Below are 15,618 nucleotides of genomic sequence, written 5' to 3'. Positions count from 1 at the left end.
GCTTCATGGAGACGGTTGCGAATGGTCCTCGCCGATACCCCAGGAGCAATAGTGTCCCTAATTTGCTGGGAAGTGGCGGTGCGGTCCCCTACGGCACTGCGTAGGATCCTACGGTCTTGGCGTGCATCCGTGCGTCGCTGCGGTCCGGTCCCAGGTCGACGGGCACGTGCACCTTCCGCCGACCACTGGCGACAACATCGATGTACTGTGGAGACCTCACGCCCCACGTGTTGAGCAATTCGGCGGTACGTCCACCCGGCCTCCCGCATGCCCACTATACGCCCTCGCTCAAAGTCCGTCAACTGCACATACGGTTCACGTCCACGCTGTCGCGGCATGCTACCAGTGTTAAAGACTGTGATGGAGCTCCGTATGCCACGGCAAACTGGCTGACACTGACGGCGGCGGTGCACAAATGCTGCGCAGCTAGCGCCATTCGACGGCCAACACCACAGTTCCTGGTGTGTCCGCTGTGCCGTGCGTGTGATCATTGCTTGTACAGCCCTCTCGCAGTGTCCGGAGCAAGTATGGTGGGTCTGACACACCGGTGTCAATGTGTTCTTTTTTCCATTTCCAGGAGTGTATGAACACTATCTGTGAAATCCGCCATGAGTATAGTTAGTACTAAAGAAGTGGTAAATGAAAATATCATGCCTGACGCAAAAATGAACAGTAACAGTGTAGTAAGCGATTAAATATTTTTCTTTCATCATTATGTGTGTGTGTGTGTGTGTGTGTGTGTGTGTGTGGTGGAGAGCTCCAGAGAAAAGATGTAAATATTTAAAATTATTTGTAAAGGTCATTACAAGTCACTTAGAGCTCTAATTCTCAAATAATGGATAAATAAAATCTGGGTACTTGGGCATAGTGACTCACAATTCTTTTTCATCCTCACCTCCCACACCTTTGATAGGTAGGTGGTTCTTAACCCCCCCGCCCCCCATGTTCCAAGTTTGGTCTAGTGATTTCAGAGATGTGGAAAATATAAGCTGAAGTTACCTGTGATAACCCCATAAAAATCTGTCAAGTAGTTATGGAGATTAGTGTACACAGACAGAGAGAAAAGAAAGTTTTAGTAAAACAGTACAGTGAGGTGACAAAAGTCATGAGGTACTTCCTAGTATCATGTTGGACCTCGTTTTGCTAGTGTAGTGTAGCAACTTTGTGTGTCATAGACTTAACAAGTAGTTGGAAGATCTCTGCAGAAATATTGAGCCAATGCTCCTTTATAACCATCTATAACTATAAAAGTGTTGCCAGTACATGAACTGACCTCTCAATTACGTCCCAAAAATATTTAAAGGGATTCATATGGCCAAACTACATGCTCAAATTATCCGGAACGTTCTTGAAACCAATCACTAACAATTGTGGCCCAGTGACATGGTGTCTTGATTAATAAAAATTCCATTGTTGTTTATAAATGCCCTCGCGTCAGTCATCTGCTGCCACAGACCATTAACGCCAAATTTTGATGCACGAGCGTAACAGAAATGTTTGTCGTACATTCCACATTGATTTCTATGGTTATTTCATGCAGTGTTGCTTGTCTGTTAGCAATGACAAGTCTACACAAACGCCACAGCTCTTGGTTGTTATATGAAGGCGGTCTGCCACTGAGTTGTCAATGATGAGAGGTAATGCCTGAATTCTGACATTCAAGTCACACTCATGTGGAGCTTAGAATACAGCATACTGAATTTCTTAACAATTCCCAGTTCTATGCATCTACCTCCGACTATCATTCCATGTTCAAAGTCTGTTAATTCCCATCATGTGGCCATAATCATGCCTGATGCCTTTTCACAAGAAACACCTGAGATAGCTCCAACAGAGCACTGGCATTTTGTACTTCGTGTATGTGATACTATCGTCAAGTGTATAACTGCATATCACTATCCCATGACTTGTCACCTCAATGTAAATTATGATATCTTTTTCTGTAATCCAATTTTGATTACCTAAAGCCTATATGGTGTCCCAAACTATGCTCAAGTTACCTGCGAAAACTCCATGAAAATTTGTCTAGTAGTTTTGGAGATAAGCGTTTTCAAAGACAGACACATAGACACAGCATTTTTACAAACTTATTATTAATAAAGTTTTAGCTGCAAATGTTTAACAGTCTTTGTAGTACTACCATTGTGCACATACATGTTCTTTTTCCAGAGATTTTCCCAGACATGGTAGGCAACCTGGATGGTCTCAATGGGAAATTTGTTCAGAACGGTCATCAAAGAAGCGTGGACTGCCTCACTGATAAAATGGTGTCTTTTGAAGGCAGTCTAAACCCTCAGAAACATAAAAAGGTCTGCTGGAGCCAACTGGGGAACGTAATGGGGCCTGGGCAGTGTTATGATGTGTGCTTGGCCAGGAACTCATGGACACAATGAGAGATGTATTTGGCAACATGCCATGATAGTGAGATCTCCTTTCACATGCCAAGGACACTTTTTTTAACAAAGTATTTTGAGAACTTCAATGTAATAGGCAAGTAGGCAGCTTCAATGGTCTATCCTACAGGTACTACTAACTTCTTGTGGACCTGGATCACACCCTTAGTTGTCAAAAAAGACAACCAGCATTGTTTTCATGTTTATCTAGTTCAGTCTTGAATTTTTTTGTTTGAAAGAAGCCAAGGTGTGGCATTTAGCACACTGGCGCTTTTTTTTCAGATTGTACTCAAATAATCATGTTTCATCCCAGTATAACACTGTGAAAAATCAGGCTGAGTTAGAACACTTCTGGAAATTTATTCATTACTGTCCCTTGATTGGCATTTGCTTGTCTGACAAATGCTTTAGAAGCAACTTGGTGTACATTTTGTGCATGTTATGATGCTTGTCATACATTGTTTACAATGAATACTTGATGGTTCAGTGTGCCAGCAATCATCTTAACACTCATTTGACAGTCAAAGAACAACATCCACACTTGAGGCACATTCTCATCAACATGGCTGGTTGGTGGCCATCCACAGTAGGGACTGTCAATCACTTCTTCCCGGTTCTACTTTAACATCTTCAACCATCTTGAAATTTTCAAAGATTATATAGCTTAGTTCCTATAGACTTGTTGGATCAGCTGATAAGTATCAGTATAACTTTGGTCCAGAAGATGATCGCATACCATTGTTCGGTCATTTGCTCCATGAGGCACTGTAATACAGCCTTTGAGCCAAGTTTCAGAAAATCGACAATACAGCCTTTGAGCCAAGTTTCAGAAAATCGACAATACTGACACAAACATTGTTTGAAGCAATAAAGCCCAAGTGGTGTGAATACACTGTGTCAAATATTTACTTCACAATATAATCACTTACATCACTTTATGAACACATCTTTTATCTTTCAACAATTCTGGCAAGGTACCTAACATAAATAGCTGATGTTTATTTTTTGTTCACTGATATGACTTTCCTAAATAACTGAACCTGACACCATATACTCTATCTTGGGAGAAAATGGTTATATCACTAAAAAACAAGCCTAAAAAGAATATTTCTTAACACGCAGCAGAACTGTTAATGTTTAACACTGTACCCCACCTCCACATTTTATGAATACAGAAGATGCAGTGTTCACCACACACGTTAATGAAACATTAATACATTTAGTGACTTTTTGCATGTCTTTTGAACGGTTTCTTCCAGCCCACTGTATCAAAATCTTCCTCCCGACTATTCACATGACAATTGGGAGTGTGTCACTCCAAGCTATGATTCTCAGTCATCAACCCAAAATTGTAAATATAAGGCAATAAAACAGCTGCAGAACTATTAGCATAAAAGATGAAAATAATTGGCATCTCTACACACTTAAACCTATGTTGGTGATAGCACACCACTACCAAGTGTATAGTGAGGTATTGTGAATTATAAAAGTAAACATTATTTTTAGCCCTATTGCCACTGAGTGCACTGTAAACAGCACACTCATTGAAACTTCCTGGCAGATTAAAACTGTGTGCTCGACCGAGACTCGAACTCGGGACCTTTGCCTTTCGCGGGCAAGTGCTCTACCAACTGAGCTACCCAAGCATGACTCACGCCCCGTCCTCACAGCTTTACTTCCACCAGTACCTCGTCTCCTACCTTCCAAACTTTACAGAAGCTCTCCTGCGAACCATGCAGAACTAGCACTCCTGAAAGAAAGGATATTGCAGAGACAAAGCTTAGCCACAGCCTGGGGGATGTGTCTAGAATGAAATTTTAGCTTGGGATTTGAAGGTTTTCCTACCAGTGAGACAAGAGAGGCAAAAGACACAATGAATATTGCAGAGTAGTTTTGTGTATGTATGGAGAAACTATGTACACAGAGAACATAAGAGTTGCATGTGACTGTCCTTTGTTGTTTCTTTGTGTTCATCATTGTTAGTGTTTGTAACAGTGTGTGAGTAATAAATGGCTTACATGAAAATCGGACCCCTTTTTCTACAGATTTTGGAGGTCCCACCATGAACAACAGTATGAGGAGCAATGCTGATTTGGCCAACTAATCTTTAATATTTACCATGAAATTTTCAGAGGGCCATTTTACCCATAACAATGTAACACTATATGAGTTAAGTGGATTTTGGTTATATAACCAGGATGCACATTTCAATGATGATTAGCAGTAGTAGAATTATGCAGGCAGAAATTTTAACCATTGTGACAAAAGGAGAAATATATTCAACTACTTGACAAAACATGTTCGGATGTGGAAGACTGAGTTATAATTCACAATGGCTGGTTTATCTATGCATCAATTTTGAGCCATTATAAATAACAGATTTGTTTGGTATTTTGGAATGTTGTGAAAAGTAAAGGAGGCAGATAAAATATCTATAATAGTAATGTTAAGCCAAATCAAAAAAGTAAATAAAAATATAGCCTCTGCACAGATTAAAATCATGTAAGTTAATTTTCACAAAAGTTCAAATGACAGAAAAAAATGCAAAAGCCTCTGAGAATTTTCTGGCTTTACTTTTCAATTAGTAGCTGGTGAATCTGCAGCTACGAAGTCAATTGTTGAAGTGGCATTATCAAAAACAGAATTGGCAGCTATCTGCAATCTATTGTGTGTAGATAATGGGATGAAAAATGAGATGAATAACTATATTTATTCTTATTTCTCCAAAAGAGATAAGCTTGACTTGAAAATTAATGATGACATTGAACATGAAGATGATGATGATGATGATGATGATGATGATGATGCAATCCAAAAGGATAGCAATAAAAGGTTGCGTTTACTGGAAAAGATGATGGGGTAAAAAAAAACACAATTTTCATCACATGCATAGGATCAACGCAAATTTTCTCTGTTGTTTCACGATGTTGATGGTGCTCTTACATCGTTTACTGGCAGTTACGGATACTCAGTTAAAAAGTGGATCCCTGCCTTCAAGGAAACAGCATTTGTAATTAACTGGACCAACTGAAATGCTTACTTTCATAAAAAAAAAAAAAAAAATGCTTGCATTGGTTAAGCTTTTTACACAGAGTGAGAAGGGTCTTAACATCATGGGCTGCACTGAAGAAAGCTTTGGAAGAAGAATTTGATGTGAAGCCAAATGCTGCAGAGACCCACAAACTGCTGTCTTGATGAAAGACAAACCAGGAAGTGTCTATTCAAGAACATTGTCTCAGAACGAAAGAGAGTGCCAGCTGTGCTGATACTGTCAATGACTTTTAGTTCCACTATGTGCCTGATGGGATACAAGATGATTCAGGAACAAAATCTCTACTTTATAACAGTGAAGATATGAAAGAGTTTCAGGAAAGAAATGAGGTATCATGAAAGAGCTGTGAAGTCACTGCTGAAAGGGCAGTAAGTCACAACAACAAAAATTTTGGAAATTCTAGTAACATGCTGAAACTGCTATTCTTCTTCTTCTTCTTCTTCTTCTTCTTCTTCTTCTTCTTCAATTCCTTTATGCTTTCAAGTGCCAGGATAATCTCACTCTATCCACTTCTTCCATTCCCTTCTATTCACGCACAATATCTTCATTTCCTCGCCATTTTCCCAGCTTCTCCACCTTGTTTCCCATGCAGTGTGGGGTCTTCCTCATCCAGCTGCTTCCTGCACACACATTTCAAATACTTGTTTAGCTTTTCTTTTCTCTCCCATTCTCGTAACATGACCTTGCCACCTCAACTGAGGCTGCTCAGCCACCACACTCACTGCTTTCTTCTGCTGTGTCTCTTCTCTAATTCTTTCATTCCAAACTCAATCTCTTTTTGTCTTTCCCATCACTTTCTTCATAAACTTTATTTCTGTGGTAGTAATCACATTTAGTAGTTCCTCTTGTAGTGCCAAACTTTTCATACTATGCACTGTAACTGATACCATAATTGCATTATAAATTTGCATTTTAGTTTTCATATTTATCTCTTTCTTCCATAATACTGTGTTGATCATTTGATTAGATGCTGTCCTATGCAAGTGATATAGTACCACTAACTGATATACACGAAAGATTTCAGCAGGGCGTAGTGGAATGGTATGAAGAAGATGAGAAGAGAAAAGGAATGACAGTGAGTGCAGATAAAACCGAAGTAATGCACATTTTAAAACAGATCTAACAGAAAGAACAGCTCCATATACTACGTAATGGAAAGCCTCTTGAAAAGCAGACAACTATGAATATCTTGGTACCATACTAAGTAGTGATGGGAGAATAGAACCAAGAAAGCAGTCTCAGCATACTATCAGGTGACAGCTACAAACTCTAGTAACAAACACACTAAAACTGCAACATGGGGTCCAAACAGAAAGTGTTTCAATTCTGGAGCCAGTAGCCAATGGTCAAGTGACTGCATGCGTAACGGCAAAGGATGGAGATGCTTCAACTGCAATGAGTTGGACACTCTAGTGTGAAAGGGGACGCAAAATCAGATAAGTGGCGAAAGCTGTGCAATTCACACATTTATTTACTTACACTTATGTATATACTCTCACTCCTGGAATTCCCTTTGTCTTAAAGTAAAATCACATGCTTTACATAAATTCACTTTGAAAACTTAGGTACCAATACTTGATGTAAAAGTTAAACGTGTTTGTAAAATGTTAACTTTCACAGCTGGAATTGTCACAATTAATAAAATATTCTGTGCTATATGCAGTGGTTGAAGGTATTTCACTTTAAAACCTACAATAATTGAAGCCAATCCCTTTGTGAATAATGTCAGAGAAACTTCTAGTGCACTAGCATTTGCTGTAAGTGTAAGATTCACACAGGAATGTTCTCCATAAAAATTGCCAACCCTCAGCTCTCTCCTGCACTGTTGAAAGTTAAGCACAGGCTTCACTTTTTTTCACTGGAAGCAACCATCTTCATTGTCATTACTGCTGTTGGTCACACTTTTGGAAGGTGAAAGGGTGCAACAACAAACCCAGATGGGCACGAATCACAATTGGGTACCTTGTCCTTACTTTCACACAGAGGAGAAAGGAACTCACTCTCACTACCGCTTCCCATAAGACTGCTTTCTATTGCCTCAGGCTATGGCCCCACTGAAACCGGGAAAACAGCCAACAGATGCCAAAAATTTCCAACCCATATCACTCTTATGTCGTCTATACAAAGTTTGAGAGAGAATGATCATCAATCGAATCTCGGACCAAGTCAATCAAACACTGATCAGAGAACAATCTGGGTTCTGCCCTGGGAGGTCGTGTTGTGGACAGATCTTGAACCTGACACAACACATAGAGGATGGATATGAATGTGGGAAGATCACCGGTGTCGCCTTTGTGGATCTTACTGCTGCATATGACACCATTATAGGATTACAGGATGGGAGGAAAATGTTAACAAAGATCTATGCCATCACGAAAGACTTCCACCTAACACAGTTTATAAGACGCCTGCTACAAAACAGACGTTTCTTTGTTAATCTACAAAACAAGAGGAGCCGGTGGAGGGCAAAGAGAAATGGTATCCCCCAAGGACGTGTGCTAGCCTCACTGCTATTTAATATTTACACTAATGACCAGCAAGTTAATTCTGTCACAAGATCTTTCATTTATGCAGATGACACAGCACTTGCCGCGCAAGGTAGAACTTATGAGGAGGTGGAAGAAAAACTCACAGTAAGTCTTGAGGTATTATCTAACTACTACAATAGCAACTACCTGAAGCCAAACCCCTCCAAAACACAAGTGTGTGCAATCAACTTATGGAACGGAGAGCCACTGAGGAGACTGAGAATAACCTGGAGAGGTCAACAGCTAACCCACTGTGACACCCGAAAGTATAACCTGGAGAGGTCAACAGCTAACCCACTGTGACACCCGAAAGTAGCTCGAAGTAAAGTTGGACCAGTCCCTCACCTTCAAGAACCACTGTACAGATACAAAAATGAAAGTCAGTGAGAGGCAACAACTGGGGAGCACACCCACAGGTCCTCCGCACATCTGCCCTCACTTTGTGCTTCTCCGCTGCTGAATATGCTGTTTCTGTATGGCAGAACTCCAGCCATGCCAAAAAGGTAAATATTGCCCTAAATGAAACAGGATGAATTGTAACCTGCTGCTTGCGGGCAACCCCTGTTGATAAAATCTACCACCTCATGGGCATGCACCTCCAGACATTCGAAGGAGAACAGCAACTGAAGCGGAAAGAAAGAAGCACGTGACGGATCAGAGACACCCCCTGTTTGGATGCGAACATCAAACACCAAGACTTAAGTCGAGAAAACATTTTCTCTGGACAACGCAACCAATCCAGACATCACCTGCAGACTGTAGGATACAACTCTGGCGTAGCTCATCATCAGAGAAATGTTGGGACAACCCCAAGGAAGAATTGCTACAGGTCATCATCTTCCATACACGACATGGAAGTTACTCAATAGAGTGAGAAACTGGAGTATTTCGGTGTAAGGAGAACATGAAGAAATGGGGATACATCTCAGGGGATGAACTATGTGAGTGTGGTGAACCTGAAGACCATCACCACCTACTCAACTGCGGGAAACTGTCGGAACCTGTCTCCACGGATGATCTGATTATCACCAATGATAAGGCAGTCTGTGCAGCGGAATTCTGAACAGTACATGGAATATAAATATGCACATATTCTCTGTAATACTTGTAATACATATGTATGATATGCTATGAATGATAAATCATATTTAATATGTTATGTTCTGGACACGTATAAATAAATAAAAATTGCCTCAAGAGACAGCACATAGTTACATATCTCACATCACCAAGGACAATCTCAACAGTTTAAAATAAACCATGAAACTGATGAAGTGCTGCTCTGAAATAATGTTTCTGCTATGTATGAGGCAAGTAGAGGAACCAAGGCAGTCCTACAAAATGCTTTTAGTACAGCACGTGACACCACATAAAAAAGTGGCAAGCATTTTCAAAGAAGACTTTGAAACGTATGTTTCTGATTTTAGCAGCAGTTGTCACATATATACATTATTAGCACTTGCAATGCAGGTCATGTGTCATTATATGAAGATAGCAATTAAAGAAGTACTGATAACAAATAAACTGAAGTTTGCTAATATTTATGAGGATGAATCTATAACAAAGTTAGTAAGGAAAATAGAACAGAGTTTCCCAAACTGTGTTCCACAGAGCACTGGTGTTTTGCGGTGATTGAGTACGAGCTTGGCAAAAAACTATTAAGAACATGGCAGTTCTTTTTTTAAGACTTTTGACAATACTAATTATTTTATTATATTTTTGTGTTATTAGTTATGACTTAAAATTGAAGTAATCAGTACATAAAATGAGATTCTCTCTCTCTCTCTCTCTCTCTCTCTCTCTCTCTCTAACCTTCAGAACATACAAGGTGTTCCACCAGAGCACCAGGATGCTCTAAGTACTCTGTCAGAGGAAAAGTTTGGGGACTTCGACCCCTGACACAGGATATTGAATAATTTCACCTTGCAACAGCAACACACTTTCTGTGAGGCGTTTTCTATTGCTCTACCATCCCTGTACCCTCATTACTGTTCCCAACTACATCAAAGTAGTGGGTTTCAAATTATTTTGCAAAAGTTTTTGAGATTTATAAACCAAGTTCCCAGTCAGAATCCACTACCAGTTATCTAACTATTAACTGTATACATCTATCTACATTACAGTACAAGATACAATTTTGGAAATCCATGCAGACAGCATCTACTTTCACAATTTAAAAATTAGCACTTAGGCTTGAATGTAAACTGTACAGGAACATTATATGTTACAGTAAGAGAACAAATCATCACCACTGTTATCTGTATCCCATGCAGGGAATGAATTTTAACTTACCTTCATTGTTTTTGGGTCAAGTTCCGAAAAATGTGTTGGTTCTCTTTTGACATCTTGTGTTTCTTCACCAACTTCCTGCAATTAAGTACTGTATGTTTTAATTCATTCTTGCATCTGGGATTCTAGCACAGCACTACTGCAGGACTGGATTAATGGTGTGAGCAGGGAGAAACAAAAAAGCTAAAAAGCACTGATTGGGCAAATGAATAAAACTCAAAAAGTGAAGAAAAGAAGTGTCAGCAATTAAAAAAAAAAAGGTTTACTTATGCCAGCATCTATCATATGCTGTCAGTTGCCACCTGAGAGACTGAACTCTCAAAACAGCATTTTTCAAAGAAATGGTACTGCCTTACTGAAACAGCATACAACTGCTGCACGATATGTAGTTAGAAAATGCTGTGTAAGAATTCAGTATCTCTTGAAATAATAAACAGATGACAAGTTAAAAGGGAACAGCCAACTGCTCTAATCCTCTAATAATGGCACAACACCATAATTAGGCAGCAGTTAATAAATAAAACTTACGACGAGAACACACACATCTGGAACATTCTGTGAATTCCTTACATCACTCGAAGCTCTTGCACCTGCACAGCTGGAATCCGCCAATTGGTTGGTCATCTTCTGTTACCTACATCTCCACCTCCAGGAGTATCACACAATGAAAACAGATCCTCCATACAGGAGATGCTTCCCTACTACGCACATGAACTGCAGCAATCTGTAACGCTCTGTTGGCTGTCTATCACACAATAAACTCCTTGGGGTACAGATCTTGTGGTTGAAGATGAGAATGTCACGGCTTCACCAGTGATGGGGAACCAACTATGTCAAATAGTTTGCAGTTTTGTCACAACAGGATGAGACTGTCAGCAGGTCTGAAGCCTGTAGGTCTTTCCCTATTTTGATTATATGTCTACATGTACGTCTAGTTGAACTCAGTCAAAATAAATATTTAAATAAATAAAAACTTGCTAGTCCATATTCAGAAACAGCTGATACATATGTGGACTGTCTGCATGCACATTATGTATTTGTTCAACTGGTTGCAAATGAAATGATCACTCAATGAAATAACACAACACAATTAATAATGACATCTAATTTCCTCTCATGTAACGTACATAGCCTTCAAAGAAGTTAAGAGTATTATTGGTTGACTATCAGAATAACACAAACAAACAGGAATTAATTTCACAGCTATAAGTAAAACCATCATGTGACTTTCCACAAAATTGTGATGTCACCACTACAAGAGCACACCCTGCAAATGGGCTGAATACAGAATTGTACCCAATTTATGGCTTACTTTGTTCTTAGCACAACGAAATGAGCAGTGTAATACGAAAAGGGAAGAGGAGTGCGAAGAATATAGTGAATACACATTATTTTAATGTGATTATTTTTCTACAAGCTGACAGTCCCTATAAAGTACAAATAAAAAAAAATAAAAAAAAAGAACATATGAGTTAAAAGCAGATCATCTGTAAAACAACGACATAAAGGTTTGGACATAATGTTTCCCCAAAATGCTGGCTCCACCTCGATCCGCTGTCACATGACTCATTCCACACTGTGCTGCCTGATAAAGAAAAACAAGATATGGTATACATTATGTTTCCAGAATGGACACAACACTCGAGGCAAGGAACAAGGGGAAGAGAAAGAGAGAAAATATAGGGTTGATTGCTGTGCCTTTTCATCGCCCGTAGCGCCGTTGGCCGCGTCTTGGTCAGCCTTCTGCTTGCGTTCCAGTTGCTTCTTGTAGTTGAGATGCAAGCCATCCCATTCAAGACGGGTTGGCACACAGCTCCAAACATCTGGGAGAAATAGTACCACTGTTTCAACCCGCGCCGCCACCGTTCGACCCTTGTGCGTGGTCTCTCCGCGTCGGTAGTAAATCTCCAGGAACCGATACCTGTGAGGGCCAAAGTAACCCTCTAATTAAAAACAACAAATGCCCGTACAGGCCAACTGATATCACCGTAAATAGTGGGCAATACCAGCAAGATGACACTTGCATGGCATTTCTGACATAGCAAGAAGCAAATAATGTTACTTGCATCCCTCACAGAATTTTTTTCCTGTGACACCTGGAGCTAGAAACTGAATAACTTCTACATAGCCAGAAGAAACGATACCGGTACAAAAATTTGGAAGCTTTCTGAAAAAAATAAGTAGTGCCTGGAAAAACAGAAAATAATGTTAAATTTCTGAGCAGCAGCTTACCTCAGGTTGCACATTCTGCAGTGTCCGTGCTTTCCCAGAATACATTCAGTTTCAATACGACAAAATGGAGGGATTACAATGAATGGCTTATCAGTACAAAACAATTACAGAATACTTACTTGTTGTAATCACTAGCAGGAACAAATTAGGTGCTTTTCAGACACTGAAATGCTAAGTGGACTAAATAAATCAGTATCACTCACCATAAAACCAAATACAATAGATAAGACAAAGAAAGGTCTTTCATGAATTCATTTTAGAGTAAATAATCAAAACTAACACTTGAAGAAAGGTGAACATATTCTGTGTGTATGGCAAAGTGATGTCTTAATGTTCTAATATATCAACAGAGGAAACACTGGTTTCAGATAGAAAAGTAAAGGGAGAATTTATATTTAAACTCCTTAGACATTTTATGTTGTGCCACATCCTTAAGAATACTGCAGATATAATGCTGTGATGTAAAGAGTGATAACAACACGGTTACACTCTAGTATTAACACGTCATTTGGAAACTTTGCTATCATCCTTTTATCATCTCCTAGTAAAGACTAAAAGCTCTCATTATATCTATCAATGTCAGTGTTTCATGTTGCAAGTCTAATATGATATAAGAGATTATCAAGGAGTGTGCTGCTGCAATTTATTTCTTTAATGAATGTGTTCTATGATTTCCTTTTAAATATAGACTTCATTTTTTCTAGATTAGTGTACTGGTTTTCCTGAGACTTCCAACTTTTTTTGCTCTGTCATATGCACTCAGATTTTTTCCTTACCTCTTTTGAGACCCATCCACACAAGGACTTTTCATAAACTTCATATGAGTGTGGATCAGTTCATCTTGTTTTCCTCCTCAAGACTTTGACTCATAACTACACTTGCCACATTAGCTGTTCAGTTATCATGTCAGTCAATGTAGGGAGGAACACAAGAACAACAGTCCCAAAATCTGTGCAAAGGTCAGAGAAATGTTTAATTACAGATGCTATTCGGAAATTAAAGATACAATGAATAACAGGAAAATAAGGAGAAAATTGTATTACCACTGAACAGTGCAACTGAAATTGTTTAAGAAAGAAACAAATGTGAAGAGTGTGATTTCGTTAAATGTAAATAGTACGAACAGCAACCTCATCCTACTTTGGACCAGCCAAGGTCATTATTGATTCCATACATGAAAAAAACCCTCTGTAAACAGAACACAGCTAATACAGCACTGTTTCTGTTTACTGTGCTTTGCAACTAATTACTGATTCTCTAAAGCAGCTAGCAGAGCACAAATGTAGGTGTAGATTCAAATGTTTCTGGCTACATTTGAAATTTATCTGATCTTTCTTAACAAAGATTTGTTCTTGATTATCGTTATAAGTACAATGTTAAGACAAATTAAAAATGACCTGTTTTGTATCCCAAAAGTTGCTCCTTCAAGATGGGATTTACTGAACATTACACCAAATGACTGTATTAATGATAACTGACAATTGTTATTTTCAGTGAAACTTCCATAAATAATAAAGTAAGCAGAGGAAACATAAGACACTGTAAAGGGACGGAGCCAGGAGTCCTGAAAAGAGGTATATTAAAAACAGGAAGATCAGGAAAGGGGAAGAGACAAGGAAAATAAAAACCTGACCACAGCCAGGTTAAAGGTCACATTTGCCAACGTGTAGCCTATATTGTTAATCAACGCCAAAGTCAAGCTGTGTATGACAATGCTGAAGACTATGGACCTGTATATTTCATTTTACTCTTACATTCTCCATATGTTTTTCTGTTTCTCTGTTTGAGAACTACATGAGGTTCAATGTATACATGCTTTTATATGTGTTTACACAAGTCCTCTACTTCGCTTGATGAACATTTACTACAAATAAAAATGGCTGCAAAGAAAACAGTACTAGTATTTTAACCTCAAATAGGACTCTATGGTGTTACAGGCATCTTTAGAATAAGTAATACCCCTCAGGCCTTCACTTGCTAGTATCAGCCATATTGGCAACAGATACAGTACTATAGTAACAGTCAAATGTGTTAAAATGACATATTATTCCATTATCACATGGAAAACCACTTTTTTACATTGTCATACTGATAACAATCTTTGTTAGTGTGCAATAAATTTTGTCAACATTTGTATCTTACAACCGAAACAGAACTGGTTCTGTTCATATCTCATTCTTCATTCTTGAATTCCACGATGTCTTAAAGAACCCTGACTCATTTGCTTCACATTATCTTTTAACGCCTTGCATTGTCTACATACACCTATCTATTGTTCTCCTACCTTCTAACGTCCTTCCCAATCCTCTCTTTCACTGCAAAACTGAATGAATGTACATGCAACACATTCTATTTGTTGACTATAACAATGATTGAAGGATACACCAAAGCAAACATATAACAGTGGTAATGTTACTCTGGTACTGTGCAACAATGCTCTCTTTCACTCAGATGAACTAATGCAATCTGGGCCAAACATTACAATCTCAATACTGCTGGGGTCAAGTAACATCCTTAGTTAAGTAGCTTAACTGGATTCCTTAACTATGTTTTGAGCTGTTCTTCAATCTGTTACACATGTCATGCACATATATTAATTTCATTGATGCACTTTTATGAAATAAAGCAGAATGACTCAATTTTGCACTGTGACTCTTATGAGGCACTGAGCAGTCTGCCTTGGTCCTAACTAATAACTATCAACTGTTAAATTCTGAACACTGGCACAGAAATGAAATAATACCATTTAGAATAAGAAGCATCTACTACCTAAGACTGAATCTTTATTACAACCTTTTTATTTTATTTTTTTAAATTTCTTTGCATATGGCAACAAGTAACAACATTATATCCTAACTGATTATGTGAAAGCAAAACATCTATTTCACAAAGGTTTTAATGTACCCTGTAGGAATTCACTTCTTGCTAGAATACAAATGCCATGCCTATAAGGAAACTCTGAGTTGATGCCTTACTGGAAAGGAAGTCTGTTCACAAGTGGGATTTACAATGTATCTAAGAGAAGTGGCTTTTTCATAAGGTGGTTGCATTCCACAGATTGGTCTCCATCTAAATAAACTTACTGTTGGAAAGACTTACACAACAGCAGAAAGAACATTTAAAA

General features: G+C 38.8%; 1 protein-coding gene and 1 non-coding gene across 4 annotated transcripts in view; both read right to left on the bottom strand.

Annotated features, from left to right (window-relative positions):
* LOC126190282 (cell division cycle and apoptosis regulator protein 1-like) overlaps nt 1-15,618 on the bottom strand; it is a 253,430-nt gene that overhangs the window by 78,228 nt on the left and 159,584 nt on the right. For all 3 annotated transcript variants that reach the window (XM_049931010.1, XM_049931011.1, XM_049931009.1), the window contains exons 11-12: nt 11,961-12,183; nt 10,266-10,340 (exon numbers count right to left, since the gene is read on the bottom strand). In XM_049931010.1, coding sequence (XP_049786967.1) covers nt 10,266-10,340; nt 11,961-12,183 — 298 coding nt within the window. The remainder of the gene's footprint in view (nt 1-10,265; nt 10,341-11,960; nt 12,184-15,618) is intronic.
* Nucleotides 3,967-4,039, bottom strand: Trnas-cga (transfer RNA serine (anticodon CGA)). Its single transcript has one exon. It is a non-coding gene; the product is annotated as a tRNA-Ser (tRNA).

Source organism: Schistocerca cancellata, chromosome 1 (genome assembly GCF_023864275.1).
Source record: "Schistocerca cancellata isolate TAMUIC-IGC-003103 chromosome 1, iqSchCanc2.1, whole genome shotgun sequence".
Lineage (NCBI taxonomy): Eukaryota > Metazoa > Arthropoda > Insecta > Orthoptera > Acrididae > Schistocerca > Schistocerca cancellata.
The sequence above is the reverse complement of the archived record's forward strand: the minus strand, read 5'-3'. Positions and strand labels throughout refer to the sequence as shown.